The sequence below is a fragment of the Nyctibius grandis genome, chromosome 14 (assembly GCF_013368605.1).
Source record: "Nyctibius grandis isolate bNycGra1 chromosome 14, bNycGra1.pri, whole genome shotgun sequence".
NCBI classification, from domain to species: Eukaryota; Metazoa; Chordata; class Aves; order Nyctibiiformes; family Nyctibiidae; genus Nyctibius; species Nyctibius grandis.
This window is the reverse complement of record NC_090671.1, coordinates 10,469,453-10,485,161: the sequence shown is the minus strand read 5'-3', so window position 1 is coordinate 10,485,161 and position 15,709 is coordinate 10,469,453. Positions and strand designations below refer to the sequence as shown.

Genomic DNA, 15,709 nt, shown 5'->3' with positions numbered 1-15,709 from the left:
TTTAACAGATATGTATTTGTCCATAGTGTCTTGATTCCATTATCTTTTCTGCACTACTTTTTGGATTTTCTGGTATACACCAGCATATAGTTTAAGTCATAAGTAAACCAGAATAGGGATGATTCTGTAAGAAGTATCAAATGCAGTAAATATATGCAAGTTCTACTAACTTGTTACATTTAACAGCTTCAATTTTTCCTGCTAAATTCCAAAAAGTAGTCAAGAAAATGGAAAGTGAGTGCAAAATGATGGTTGATGAATGGAAAGATGGATGGCTGAATGGGTACATTTATTTTACTGATTATATAGCAGCCTGCCTGTATTATAATTTCTTCTTAGGTAAGATCTGACAGTATCTAAGCTTAACCAAGCTTAGAAAAGCTCCAACACCCACTAAATTTAATGAAAAGACTCCCAGTGATGTCAATGACTACTGATTCAGCCCCCTGTGAAACCCCAGTACACTCATATTTAGATGGAAATGTTTTTAGTTCCATTTCATCCCATTTAAACTAAGAGTAACCATGGTTCAAGACAAGTATCTGTGGTTTCTTTTTTAAGGACCACCTTCCCAACTCTGAGGCTGCAAAGAACAGAAATGCACCAATCTGTCCAACTAACCAATGGAAGGGACCAACATTGGTCGAGACCTTTGTGGCACTGCACTGCCATGAGAGGACCTTCGCCCTGCATGCTCCACCCTTTCAGGCCGTCCTGCAGATGATGGATTACCTAAAAGCTAAAAACAACAACAGAAAAAACAGGTTTGTAAGTTTACATGCATGGTAACATTATGGTTATATGGTTGGACATTAATCAGGTCAATCACATTTGGAAGCATAAGCTCTAAAGGCAACTAAACTTAGTTTTTAACTGAAAGGTTAGCTGAAAAGTAAATACTGTTGTCTGGCAAACCTGCAAAAGGAAAAATGGTTCCCTGATTTATGGCAGAGCTTTGTAACCAGCAGTCACACGTCAGAACAAAAAGAAAAGAAAAGAATAATTTCTGAAATATTCTTTTGCCTTTGTTGTTGCTGCTAAGATGACATTATAATCTCCTGAAGAGTAGTACAACCAGTCACGAGAGCTGTGGAGATTGGACTGCACTGAAAAGGCAAGCTTTTTTTGTATTCAGCTGTATAGCTTTGTCCAGTTTGCAGCATGTGAACAAGTGTACATCCTTCTGCCTTTGAGCACCCTGCTTTTCTATAATGGCCTTTGGAGGTTAAAGCCTTTTAAAGGTCATTGAAACACGTAGAAGGGAATGTAGACACACTTCGTCTCACATCACAGCTGTCTCTGTTCACTACCCTTGCAGAAAATGTTGCTATTTTAATAACTAAATGGTACTACTTTAATGCTCTCCGGAGTTTGTCATGCAGTCATTGAGATTAATACAGCTTGGGCACCAATTTTAATGGGAGAAATTTTTAAGGATCATTTCAGCATAAACTGCTAGGCTAGAAGAGCAGGCAGCTGATTTCTGCACATTAGATTTGAGGTTTCCACTCTGGACTGTTGCAGACTGAGAGAGTAAAGAACTTGCTTTGGTCTCTAGGGAGCAGGGAAGCCTACGGATGCATCTATCAAAGTGTGGAGACTCTGCTATAGATTAATGGTCAGAAATGCAAATAGGCAAGATCACGCAGAGGCATCCTTGAAAGATATGGAATGGCCCTGGCCTCTCCCTTTGGAAGAAGCTGTTTGCTGCATTCTCATGCAGAGATGCAGTCTGCAACTTCAAAGGCAAGAAGAGATGGTCTAAAAAGGAAGGCAAAGTAGTGACCGTGCAGGATAAGGTAGAAAATGGAAACATGATGAAACTTGTGACTCCATAAATCTGGGTCACTGTCACACTTGGGGAGATTCTTGATTCTTGTCTGAAGATGTTTCATGATAAAGACTATATCCTGAAAACTCTGTGAATGAGGTGAATAAAAACAACATGATGAAATGAATTCAACATCTAAAAAAAAAAAATTAATAATGAAATATTTTTCCAGTTAAAATGCAGCTTTTTTTTTAAAGCAACATTTAGATGGGCAAAATAAAGAAAAACAATCTTTTGGAAAAATTATAGTTCAGCTAACCCTTAATTAAAATTTAGATTCAGTTGTCCTTTAATAAAAGCAGCCATTATTGTAATTCATTCTGTGGGAAAATCATTGTAAAGCAAATTAAACTGATTTCAGTGTGACACAAAAGAGGACTGTAAAGGAAAATGCAGAATAATAAACAAAAATGAATGGGGAGGAAAAAAAAAAGGGGGAAAAATGTAGCAGGTAAGTCCAAAAGATGGACTCTAAAAATTAATCCAGGGGAAAAAAAAAGAAAAAAAAAAGAACAAAAGAAAGAAAATAGACTGATTTGGCAAGCAGATGTTAGAAGGAAGATTTATTTCACACACCAGAGAGTCTTCTGCATCTCTGTGGGATGGCTTTGCAAGTAGACCAGCTGCCCTAGAGTCAGCCATTTTTAAGTCGGTCTTCCAGCCTCCCTGAACATCTTCATTAGACAAATTATCTGTTCTATTACATTTCTGAGTCTCATACTTTTTCTCATAACTGGGCTTGACCTGTTCACTCCTGGGCTCCACAAAAGAAGGACCCAGGTCACCAAAATCTTCTTCGATGCTGGTTTGTCTGGTTAAAGTTTTCCTGCGAGCAAGCAATGGCCTCATGCTTTTCCTGCAGGAACAGTTACCAGTCTCTGCACAACAGCTAGATGCAACATTGGCAGAAACTGAATCGCAAGTATATCTGAAATTAAAACGAGATTCTTCTTCTTCACTTCCACAGTCTAGTCCACTGTCTGGGCTTCTCGATAAGGATCGGCTATATTTACATCCTTTGTCGTCTGCAGCAAAATCCTCCATGCCTGAAATTCTGTGCTTGGCTGGGTACCAGAAGTTGTGCTGCTGGTCTTGATTGTAGGGCCTAGGTGGTCTAGAGTCTCTAGCTAGTGTGGGATTCTTTTTATAGGGCATACCTAAACCCTGCTTGTACAGCAGTTCAGAGTATTCACCATCCTCTTCAGCTACTTCTGGAATACTGAAAAGCTTTTTACTGTGATGTATCTGCTGTGAAAAGTCAGGCTGTTCCAAAAAAGTGGCTTCAGTGGTCTTATTCTTATCGCACTCCTTAAGATTATGTAATGTTAAAAACCAGATAGGGAACAAATAGTGTGTGACAAAAATAAAATGGGAGGGAAAAGGGAGAAGGAAAGAAAAATAAAGACAGAATTAGTTTTAGAGCAATGGCAAACGTAAGACATGCAGCTTATTTAGTGAAAAGGATGTCATGCTTTGAATGAGAATCTGTGAAAAATAAAGACATGATTAAGAAGTTGCTGGGTGTCAGATACAACATGAGAGGTCCGTACAGACAACTGAGTGGTGCTCTTGAACAAGAATAAACCCATGCATTTAAAACAAAGCAATAAAAGCTGCATACAGGTTCCAGCATGGTGAATGACAATGGCATTAAAACATAGCACTAATGCTTAGTATGTTCCTTGCCCCATGCCAAATTGCTATTTAATTTTTCTTTGTAACCAGAACCCATATCTGAGAATGACAATTCTGTTCTAGCAAGCTTTCTTGCTTTGCATCTGTTAAAGCATCCTGTATGAGCAGCAAATACTCCCAAATCTCCTGCCAGAGGAGAGCTATTCTGCAGACATTGTTAAGAGTTCTATTTTCCTTCGTAAAATTGTAAAAAAAACCTGCACCATTTTTAAAGCTTGGCTTCCACAGAAAGACCCTGAGAAGCAGGCTGCTCTCTGATGTCACTTGGTCTGCACTGTCATAAAATCTCTCATCTTAATCTTGTACCTGCTTGATGAAACCAATATTTGAAAATCAGCCTGTTAGCAGAAGTAAGTAAAAGTCTCTGTTTATACCAGAAGTAGGTAAAAACTATCCCAGCTTGAATAAAATAAGCATTCTGAACATGACAGATACATTTTGTAATTTTTCTATTACATTTACACAAAACACGGGTTGGTGTGACAGAAGAATCCTGTGCAGTATCTTTGTTAGACTCTGAGGAGAAACAAGAGAATAATGATGCAGGAGGTATGGGTTTTGATTGACATGGTTTATAGATTCTACACCATGGAGATCACCTCTCCTTGTACTTTAGTCAATGCCCAGACCAGGTAGGTCTCTGGACACAACAGCACCCATAAATAACGACAGGATCATCTTGGAGACTTCAGCGATACCTCTCTTTCTGAGCATGTTAAACTTAACCGGGTTTTGGATGTCTTCCCCCCTTTCAGGCATTAGGAACTTTCCAAGTTACTTTATAAGTATATTTGTTTCACCTGTTTTCATTCATTTAAAAAATGTGTGTCATACTTCTGAAACTTTTGAGACAAACTGCCACAGAAGTGGAAAAAAGTCAATTAATATGAACAAGGACAGTTTTGATTGGAGCTCTAAAATATCCCACATTTTAGAATGCTCAGATCAGGCAAGTGAGTTGAATCTTCCCTTGATCACCCATGTCAGCCTCTGGTTTAGGGAACCATTGGAGGGAATAATAATCTCCAAATAGATACCTGCATGGAAAATGTTTTCTTGTTACTTGGGGGCATCTATTAACTCGGGAGAGAATACTCAGTTACAGCTGCAAGGGCATGGTTGGAATACTTTCAGATGCAAGAGGAACAGGAATCTGATTACGTTATGGAAAAGTCAGGAAACATGTTTTTCATAGTTTTGTTAATTACTGATATTGCAGAGTGAAACTGGATCTGGTGAAAGAGGCGGAAATTATTGTGCACTTTGGGATCAGAATCTGACCTGCATTTTGTACCAGAAAATCTATCAACCTGGTGGGCCATACTCTTCAAATGAGACTCAGACACCCATGAGTCCTTCACCAGGAAGTATTCATATACTGAATTCCACTTCTGCAGAATGAGTCAACGAACCGTACGCTTCACATACACTACTCCATCAGGAATAGTATGCCTGCAGACTTTAACAGGCCTAAAACGATTCACTACACCAATTAGGGGTCTGGACCGTTCTTTTTGAATATCAACATTGGCAATACTAATTTAAAACCAAGAAGTAAATATACTTTCTGATGCATAAAGAACAAGAACAGTCTAGGGATAATTCACTTTTTCCCAGAGGAAAGGGACAGAAGCAGCATGCAGAAGAATTTCAGTTTCAACCTTTATGTTAGCAGAATAATAGAAACACTGAATATTTTTTCTTTTGAAAAAGTATCTAGCTCATTCCAGACAGTATCAGAATAAAAGGACTGAGTTTATAGTACATAAAAGCAGTTATAAGAATGGTCAAAATTCTTGTATGCATGAGAAGATAGTATTGTTTTTTAGTGAAATAACAGCATATTGGAAGAAAAATCCGACTTTCTAAGAAAACACAATTTAGTATGATTGCTAGAGACATAAAAAGCAAATACAATTTACAAGTACAAATACACTATGGGAAATACATATTCTGTATTGGGTAAGGACAACATTCTACGTATCCTTTAATTGTTATACTAAAGCTGTCTTTCATGACGAATATCCCTGTGTAGTGTTAAAGCAATATTTCTGATAGGTATGTCCTACTCTCTCTGGTGATTCCATAATGATCAGAGCACAAGGATTTCTGATAACGCATTTATCAAACAAAGCTGACCCAATTCCCTTTCTTATAAGCACGCTTTAAAGCCTGTGGAAGAGAAGGGACTAGCACTGGAAACAGGGAAAAATTACTCAGACATGAAAAACGTAAGTTGTTTTTTGTCTATATGTATGTATGTTTATATAAATCTCCTTGCTCAGAAACAACTCATTATCTGGATAGCACATGTAGTATATTGTTATATAGACATGGGAAAGGTCCCCAGATACAGAACAGAAATTGCATCTTCAACAATTACATATAGGAAAATAGTAAATTAGTTAAAAGGTTAGCTATCAAATAATGCAAAAAAAAAAGTAATATATGTATTAAAGTGGCCTTGGCATCATAAACAATGTTCATTCCAGTTCCAGGTCAATACGATAGCATGAGTTTTAATGGTCTGCAAAATTCATAATTGACTAAAAGAAATGCTTTGAAGGAAGAATCGAAATATGGAGGTACTCCTAAGGCTTCTCTGCAGACACACTTACCTTAAGTGCATTATGTGAAGTCACACTGACTCGCCGCCTTCCTCCATCCTCCAGCTGCATTTCAGAGTACAGCTCTTCCTCATCTTCTTCCATAATATCAGACAAGTCAGAACCTCTGCTGCTCTCTGTATGGTACTCTTCCCCATGGCAATAGTGAGGCTAATTGACAGGGTGAGAGAGAAAAATCTTTACTGACTGCAAAGCCAAAAATCCTTGTATAACACCAATGAGTACTACAGCACTTCCTAGGTTTGAATATCACACTAATAACCACATATAAATTACATCACATGGTTTGCTGCTGTGTTCTAGTGGAGACATCATATACCAACTGGTTTTGCCCATTTATCCTCCCAATTCAAGAAATCCAATCTTAATCCCATAGGTGATACACAAAAGGATGCCTGCATTCACAGCACCAAATCTAGTTTTAGTCTTGATTAAATTCCCTTGATTTAAAGAGGTCCTTCATGCATCAGTGGACTTGCTGACCAAATTGTAAAAGCCCTAGGATAATTCACGTATCATCTGTTCTTCACATCTGTTTGTTACATCACATTGTAATTTAAAAGTGATCAGCATTTAATTCTTGCAGGATGTTACCATCACTGTATGATATAGCTAGCTGATGGAATTTGAAGCTTTCATTCTCTTAAACATTGTAGGAATAGACTGGCTAAAACCTTAATTGTCTTTTAAAATCAGGTCAAATATTTCAAGTTCCTGTAAGTTTCCAATTAGTTGGAAGATAAGGAGGAAAAAGTATGTCCTACTGAACTGCTAATGTTAAATAGGAGTGGCCTCTGTTAAACATTACATGTAACAAATCAGATCATAAACCAAAGTCATTGTATTTCCAAGGACAAATTTTCAAATGGAGTCATCTGACTGTCAGATTGTGGTAGAATATTTGAAGAATCAAATATTTTAGAAGTACTAGAATGCTAGAAATTACTACATTCCTTCCCCCAGCAATATTAATGAAGAAAAAATTTCTGTGCTACCAGATCAATTCCCATAGCTATGTAACAGGCTGATATCAATCAATCCCAGCAATGAGAAGAAAATGTCTACAATAAGCGATTACTGCAAAGTAAAGACGGATTTGCCCTCCAAATGCAAGAGAGAATTTCTCCTCTTTTAATTTTTTGTTCTGGAGCTAAAAAGATTGTAGGGTGAAGCCTTTAGCAGTAATTCTTGGTGCCAAGCCCATAAATGTTTTCAGATCCTTCAGATGCATTATATTAGGATCATCTTAGAAAAAACGTGACTGCAGTTGCACAATGTTTTTGGTTTCTTTTTGAAGTTAAAAGATCAGACTACATTCTTTTGCTTCATTTTTCACATCTAAACTTTGTGGCTCTTATAATAAGTTTTATATTTTATCAGTTCCATTCCAGCAGAATCTTGGTCCTCTTTTTCATTAGTCTCAGCTGTATTCAAACAGACTCGGGGGTTACACTGGCACAGTACTACGTAACTTACCCAACTGAGTGCACATAAATAGGAGATATTATATAAGCAATAATTAAGCAAATGAGCAATAAAACTACAAATAGATATATCTCTGAAGCTACAAATTAAACATTTAATAACCAATTTACACTTAATACGCTTTTAATTGTATACAGAGGTACAGATGCATCTCACCCACAAGCACATTTTGTAAGCACAACATGATTGCATGTATTCTAAAAATGGGAACCACTGTATGTGAAGATGGAACCAAATCAAATCCTGAAGTCACATGTTTAGAACACTGGAAATTTGGAGCAATATTTATACATTTACAAATGCTTGAATTTCTATGATAAACAGAATCAAAATTCCAGGAAGTCTCAGAATTGGTGTGAGAAGGAATGCTGTTGCTTGGACCCTTCAACATGGGAGGTCAGATGTTTGGCTAACAAGATTATTTGACCATGCTAAGACATAAGAAAATATCTCTTTGCCAGAATTTACATCTCTCTTGAAAGTAATTTAATAAATTACTTTATATTTTTCAGTGGGATCAGACTAAAAGCTGCACAGATGTGCAAAATTCTTCTGGCAACATCTTTCTATTCATCCCAGCATGCCAAGTATATACGGTGTAAGGTTTCTGCTTGTTAGGATTACAGGTTATGGCTTTTATGGAACACAAAAATCCTTCCCCCTTTCCCTTTTTTCACAGCATTTTTCATATGCAGTAGTAACACATTATACAGAAAAAGCCCAGAGCCCAAACATGACATTCCAGTTACATTTGCTACCTCAATTTTTTCAGCTTCAGTTTTTTCAGTTTCCAGTGCTTAAGACTCTTGCTTGGGATAACGATCTGTAGATGCATGGTGCCAAGCATTCAGTTCCCATTAGACAGTGTTATGCTCCAGTAAGGGGATATTCATGTACCTCCCCACAATTTAGCTGCTTGTCTGTATAGTTTACCAATATGGCTACAATAATCAGATGGTGACCTGGGTAGCCTGCTGAGCTTCATAAAATACTTGTTTCATGTTGGACACCTGACACTTTAACAAGACCAGGCTACTTACTTGCTTTCCAAGTTCTGACCCTTTCAGGAAATCATCAACTGAAGCCCCTCTTCTTTTGACATTAGGAGAATCATAGCCATCTTCCTCATCATCTGAGTTAGCATACTGGGCTGCATTACTCCTTTCACTAAAAACACTCCTCCTCTCCATCTAGCAAAGCAACAAAAAATGGAAAATTGTGAAGCAGACTTGTTCCTGCAACCAATGGAAGAAATGGCAAATATAAGACATAAGGACTCAAGAACACAACATTTAAATATACTAAAAAAGCAATGTAGTCTCCCCTGACTGTAACCTTTTAGGAGTTTTCAAGAATTTTTTGCTTGTCATACTACTCTTGCTCATAAAAGATTATATGCTTTTATGTGACCATCAACTCAGTGGCTAGCTTTCTTCCCAGTACCACTTATGTCAAAATTCTCAGTATTCTACAGTCAGAGGCTGCTAATGAAGACACTAATTTCCTCTTGGCAGAGGGTTAGTGGAAGACCTAGCCACTACAGCATTTTGGACCTGAGCACAAAAAAGCTATAGAATGAGACTTTATGCTCTTCCTCTGCTCTAAGGTGACTCTTACCCTCCAGCTACTGAATCCTGCTGCTTACTCATAAATGAAGGTTATGACAATAACCTTCAGCCATCTAACAGGCTGGAGGAAGGGCAGGGAGAAGACACAGCTGCTTCTGCAGTAGTCTACCACAAGGGAAGAATTTCTACTACTGGGGACTAAATACGACAAATATCATTGGCAGAATTTGATTCAATTTAGAGTGAATCCATCTGTAAACTTCTGTCCAGATCCCTTAATTAAACATTTCAAGCATCACTAAAATTAATGTAATTAAACATGGTTCAGAGCATATGTTATGTCAGCAATTTTCAAAACCAGAAAAAGTATTTCAGTTCTCTTTCCCTATATGGTTGTTAAATCAACTTTCACCTCAGAGTGCCAAAGAAACTAATTGCCTTTTCTCCCTCCATTACATTTATTCCAGTTTGCTTTAATTATAAAGAAAAGGAAGAAATATACACGTGTATATATATATTTAACCAGACCTTATAGATTCAGAATTATTCATCACCCACTCGCTCACAGGGACAGTCAATAAGCTGGGGCTGTTAAGACATGTGTGAACTGTCAAAATTAATGGAGTTATTTTGGAGATACAATGGGATACAAAAGACTGGACATAACTGATGACTGCCAGATGAAGGACCAAGACAATGTATGAAAAAAGTGACACCAGAGCTTGAAACAAGTCACAGACAGTGGTGAGCAGCTTGTGACGAGAAAGTAACTGCCCAGGGCACTGGGAGTATTTACATACTGTATGCTTGGGTAGGAAACCCAGAGCACGTTGTCAGGATGCATACACGTCAGCTATGCTGACCCAAGAGCCTCAAATATGGGATTTAAATTAACTAGCAAATATCTGAGTCACTACAGCAGCCATGGGTCATAATGGTCTCAAAACCAGGGAGTCTCCTTTGGGCAGCGATGCTTCTAGCAGCTACAAAAGGAGCTGTAATGAAAAGCTTTCAGGTAGAAGCTATGTTGAAGCATTTGTAAACATCTGTGAAGGTGTAGTGCTGAGAAAGGGGCACTCTTGAGGGGCAAATCTGTACAATTGCCTGTAGATCCATGACAGCGTAAAATAATAGTGCTTTACTTGCATCTAAACTGCTATTTGCTACTTTGAAAAAGCAGATGGCTTTAGAATAGAAACATGTCTCTTATCTGACTGCTAGTTAGATTCCCTTATAGAAATGAGACTCTGTCCTCATGTTGTAAACTGTTAAAAAGATCAGCTCTCGCAGTAAGTCTGCTCAGGGCTTTTGTCTATCTGCCTATTTCTGGTCCCATTTTTAAACTGCCCTTTATTGTTTTGGTATCTTTTAAAGGACTTCAGTACTTGGTTGACTTTTCTCACATAGGCACAAGCCTCCCTTTCGACTCCTGCAAGATCCAAGCACAAACTTTGATGATTACTACTTATTTTTTCAGAAGTAAGGCTCTGTATTTTTGGAGACAACATTTCTAGTGATGTTATGGGGTTTCTATGCTGATCAAAGGCTGATCAATGGTCTTTATGCTTACAAGGATATTTGTGGAAGATGGCACAGAATTTTAGCACACTGCTCCTTCTCAAACTACAGATCTTCAGGGTTTAGGAATGATTAGCTGCTCCTTAAAGCATATAATGAAAAACTTCTTTGATGGAAAGCATCACAATGAATAAAGCCAGCTCAAAAAAACCTTAAGAAAAAGTTTGCCTTTACCCTATTACTCTCTGCAACTCGTTGTGCAGCTTCTCTCGCCATGGCTTTTGCGACAGTATTTGGGACAGGTGTGCCTTGAGGTTGAGGAAGTATTCGGTTAGGCGATGGAGACCTCCTCCCCTGAAGCGGGCTGTGAAAATTAGGGGCAGGTGGCTCGAGCATGTGTCCGTGAACAGGGGATGCCGAACGAGTCTGCTCCCATGACTCATCCATTTTTAAATGTGGACCTAAATGTTCTTCTTTGGTTTCTGGGGCTCCGGCACTTGCTAATGGCTTAGATTTGGGAGCAGTTCTGGGGTGAGGGGTTGGAGGCACCAGTAGGTCAGATGGAATGGCAGCAACAGAAGAGTCCACTGATTCCCCTTGTGCAGAGAGTGTTCGAACTGTAACTTCCTTTGCGTCCAAACTCCTTAGTCTCATTAGCTCCACCAATGTGTTCTCTGCTGTTGGAAAGATCACCTCCGCCACCTGAGTACACAAACAAACAACTTACTAGCATGAAGACATCTGTTTCCCTCCCCTCTACCCCACTAAAGTACAACCTTCGAAGTCTTAACATGGAGCGAATTATTGCCAACACAGAGTGGGATGCAAGAGCCCACATTAGGGCTCCACACCAGTTAGCACCAGTTGTCTTTAAACCTTTCAACCCATTTGTTCAAAACCTTAAGTGCTTATAGAAAGGAAGCTAATGAGCAAGTTATGCACAAACAAAAGAGTAGGTTCTACTGAAAGCTGAGAAAACCCTGCACACATTCAAGCGCTGTCGCATGTTTATTGTTGCCTTTACGCGTCAGTTGAAATTCACCTAATGTAGATGGTCACTGTAACGCTGGAAGAAGAACTCACCCGTTGACCTTTCGCATAAACACCATAGCCTGTGACATTGGCGCCATGGGAGGTCCCTGTTGCTGTCAGAGTTGGTGGTTTCCAGGACACCTGTATGGTTGCCGGGCTGGACCCAGCCCGTACAGTAACATCTTGAGGTGGAGCTGGAGGTCCTAAGAAAGACAAGACTGGTCACTGTTGAGCCTTAGATCAGAAGTATGTACATGAACTGATATTCTTGCAAGTTGGAAACTACAGAGCTCAAAACATTTTTTTTTAAAGAAGACAAAATATCCTTATTGCAGTTATGTAAAAACAGAAGCATACACTCAGCAGGTCATGGAGCCAGAAACTGACCCTCAGCTTACAGCCCGTAACTAAGCTATATTTCTTTCCAAGATGGTCTGTACTTTCAACTTGCTCTGGACCTATTTTTATCCCTCCATGCTGCATAACTGCTATTTACTCTGAATGCAGACGTAGTTAACAGAAAAATGCAGGGAGAAAAAGGCACAGGAGTGGCACTTAGTGGAAAACTGCTGCAGGTGACAGCAAGTGACTTTGGTATATATTTCTGCACTGAATGCACACTGCATACTCAGAAATCACTTTTCTCTGCACTGAAGAAAAAAATACGCCTACTAACCTTTTAAGGCATTTACAGTATGTTAGTGTAATAGCACACCAAGTACATCCTTAATTAAAAGACATTATTACGCTACTATAAATAGCTCTATTTGGGACAGAAAGCCAAAGTAAAAATATCATCGAGATTATTAGTTCATGAATATTTCAGGCATCCTGTTGCGCTACTTTAACAGTCAAACCCTGAGAAGTGTTTCATGCTGAAACATTTCAGAAGCAGGGTTCAGCTGTAGCCATCTCTGGGTAATAGCTGGGAGAATACAAACCTTGGTTGCTGTGGGTTTGCTTTTGCCAGCAAACTAAGCACAACCAATTTCTGTTCATCTACCAAAAAAGCTACAAATATTTTAACTGTGTATATTCATTGCTACCAAACAGATCATGATACAAGTGTAAATATCACACAAGCCTCAGCCTCCAGATACGCTGGCAAACCATCAATGCATTTCGGTAGTTTGGTGTCACTAAATTTCATCCTCCAGTGGGCCTGGAAATTAAATTAAGGTCATGTTCAGGACATTACAGGCACAACATAACATTTTTGCCTATACCATCCCTTGCACCTACAATGTATTTTTAACTTGCAAGGCCTGACCTAATGCTATTCTTGGGCAGACGTAGATTTTAATTTAGGATTGAATTTCAGCTTCCCTGACCATCCTATTTTATTGATAGCCAGCACTCCCAACCCAGCAAAGCTCCTCAGCTTACAAGAAAGAATGCATCTGATCTAGTCCAGTATCTTGTCTGACAATGACATTAATCTTCTCCTGCAGGAGATGTCACCTTCCTTCCATTCTCCCAAAACCTAACAATCCCCAGAGAGTCTCTCTCAACCTTCACAGGCTGTAACAGAGATAGGTTTAATAAACCGTAATGCCCAAGGCTTAGTATGGTTTCTATTTTCCCCATCATTAAGTGGGAAATTACTCGTGATGACTCTTGATGGTCTTCATCATCAACATAAATGTTTGCTTCAGAATTCTGCTACAGTTTGGTCTTCATGAGTTTATTACCTAAATTAGCTCAAAACCTGTAACAGTCCCATTGGCCCTGATCCTATGCATACTTAGGTCTATTTTCAGATCTGAGCACCCAAAAGAGAACTACTTCTATTTTAACTTAAGCAATTCTAATGCTTTGATGAATCAAGAAGAGGAATTCCATTGCTCAGCTACTAAAGAGCTGTCACCCAGCTTTGGTCTGACAGGAAGCAATGTGCTTTCAAGTACATATCATGTAAAATGTGATATATCTATGCAAAGAGAAAAATGAAAAAGTGACCTCTAATTGTCCCCTACTTTTCAGGCAACTGCACTCTCTAGCTTTGAAATGCGAGCAGTTATCTCAAGTTCATTTTTGCTTAACGTACTCCTAAAAAAACACTTAGATTGATACAGTGTGAAAATTTTAAAATATTCACTGATCCCCATGCCCTTTTTGGTATAAGTGGCGGTGGTATCCTTTTCTCTAAGGGTATCAGTGAACCCACTAGTAAAGAGCAGAGCTTCTCAGCTTCAAATAAAGCGAGCACATGAATTCATTTGTAAAAATTTCTGAAGCCCTTGGAAAAATGTCAGTACAAACATTAGCAGCTGCCTGTGGCCAGTTATGTTGCGGTTCATGCTGCACTGTCTGCTAAATCTGACGTTCACCACAACGAAAGGTTTATGTGACATCACTCACCCCCATGCATCTTCTAGAGAAGCATGATAACAGATTCCCTTCACACAGAATATCTGTATTGCTCTCTCAGCATATGCTAAAATAATCTTTGAAACATGACCCTGACAATGTAGATCAACCAAAGGTATTTAGGGTGGAAAAAGAATATGGAGTCTGAGAGAAAAGCCAGTATTAGTCGCATTAAAGACACTTTCTCTATTTTTTTTTAACTGTAGTTTGGAAGAAGAGAGATGTGATTACTCAAAGCCAGTAATATCTGCAAGAGAAAAACATGACACACTATGATGTTAACTCCCATTGCTGACTCTGATTTCATGGGCATCCTTTTCCCTTTGTTGTTGACTTCTGAATTACAAGCATCAGCCTCTAATCACTTCAACAGTTGCTGCCAAACCAGGACAGCTATATAACAGTGAAAAGTTGATGTGCTTTTGTAAAAATGATCTCTGTGAACTGAAGTGGTGGGGAAGATTCTGGGATCTCTGGATCTAACAGCAGACGCTTCTCTGCATTGTAGCTCCTCAACGGAGAACAGCTCATTTACTGCTTTAGCATACTTCAGCAACTAGAGGGAGATACAGCATGTGAAGTGTTTGGCCTGAAAAAAACTCATTCGAAAGGCTTTTCCCAAATAACAAAGAAGTCAACATCTCTAATAAGTTCAAGCCACCATCTAGGCAGTATCTCCCGACTCCCACAGAACATATACAAAGTTTAAAATGCTCCCCCTCCTAGCAGATTCTGTAATAGCACCACCACTTATCTCACTGAAATGATTTAAGACAAAAGAATAAATGCCTGAGCTGAGGACATTTTTACTGAAACTATAAATCAACAGCGTGAAAAACAGCAGACATATAAGCTTAACTCCCTCTCTACTCAACCAGTACTACTGTCCTACATCTCTCCTTACATCCTTGTCACGCAAGCCAAGGAAGAGACCAGAACTCATTCCTGCCCCTTTGCTAGAATCAGTTCCCAGCAGGGAGTCAATTAAGCCATAGCACAGTACATGCTATTGAAATTTCACTCGCCAGGAGTTACTTGTACTTGACTGTGCCTGCTTCAGAGGCATTCAGTGCTCTGAAAGTCTGAATGTATAAGGAGTCTTCTACTTGTCCTTGATTAGATGACCTTGGTTAGATGTTCAAATTTTTCAAGTACTGCCATACACCCCAAAATTAAGAGATTATCCTTTAAATGCACTACATTATTTCAGCTCTAGTTTTCAACATTACTTCACTGTTCTTAAACACTGGGAAATGACTGGTAACACTTATCAACATACCTAATGTAAAAGCAAGGTGGGAAAAAACCTGGGACTTCCCAAAATACGACCAATTTGTTAGCTTTACAAAGTCAAATTGTACAGTATGATTACAACTTTACAACCAAAATGCATTTACATCCCCTAAATGACTGTGAGGTCCTCTAAAATGTCTGTGTTGTTTTTCATTACAGAAAAGGGCTGTATCATCCCTATAAAAAGTGCTTTAAGACACACAAATAACGTACAAATAACATGTCAGAAGTAATAAACTGTTTTTTAACCAGTGTTGTTCACACCAATAAAAATAAATTACTACCAGAAA

At 38.7% G+C, this 15,709-nt stretch overlaps 1 protein-coding gene across 2 annotated transcripts in view; it reads right to left on the bottom strand.

Moving 5' to 3' along the window:
- Window positions 1–15,709, bottom strand: part of RIMBP2 (RIMS binding protein 2) — a 138,385-nt gene that overhangs the window by 17,336 nt on the left and 105,340 nt on the right. For both annotated transcript variants that reach the window (XM_068412599.1, XM_068412600.1), the window contains 5 exons: window positions 11,808–11,959; window positions 10,959–11,426; window positions 8,679–8,828; window positions 6,145–6,303; window positions 622–739 (listed from right to left, as the gene is read on the bottom strand). In XM_068412599.1, the coding sequence (XP_068268700.1) occupies window positions 622–739; window positions 6,145–6,303; window positions 8,679–8,828; window positions 10,959–11,426; window positions 11,808–11,959 (1,047 nt within the window). The remainder of the gene's footprint in view (window positions 1–621; window positions 740–6,144; window positions 6,304–8,678; window positions 8,829–10,958; window positions 11,427–11,807; window positions 11,960–15,709) is intronic.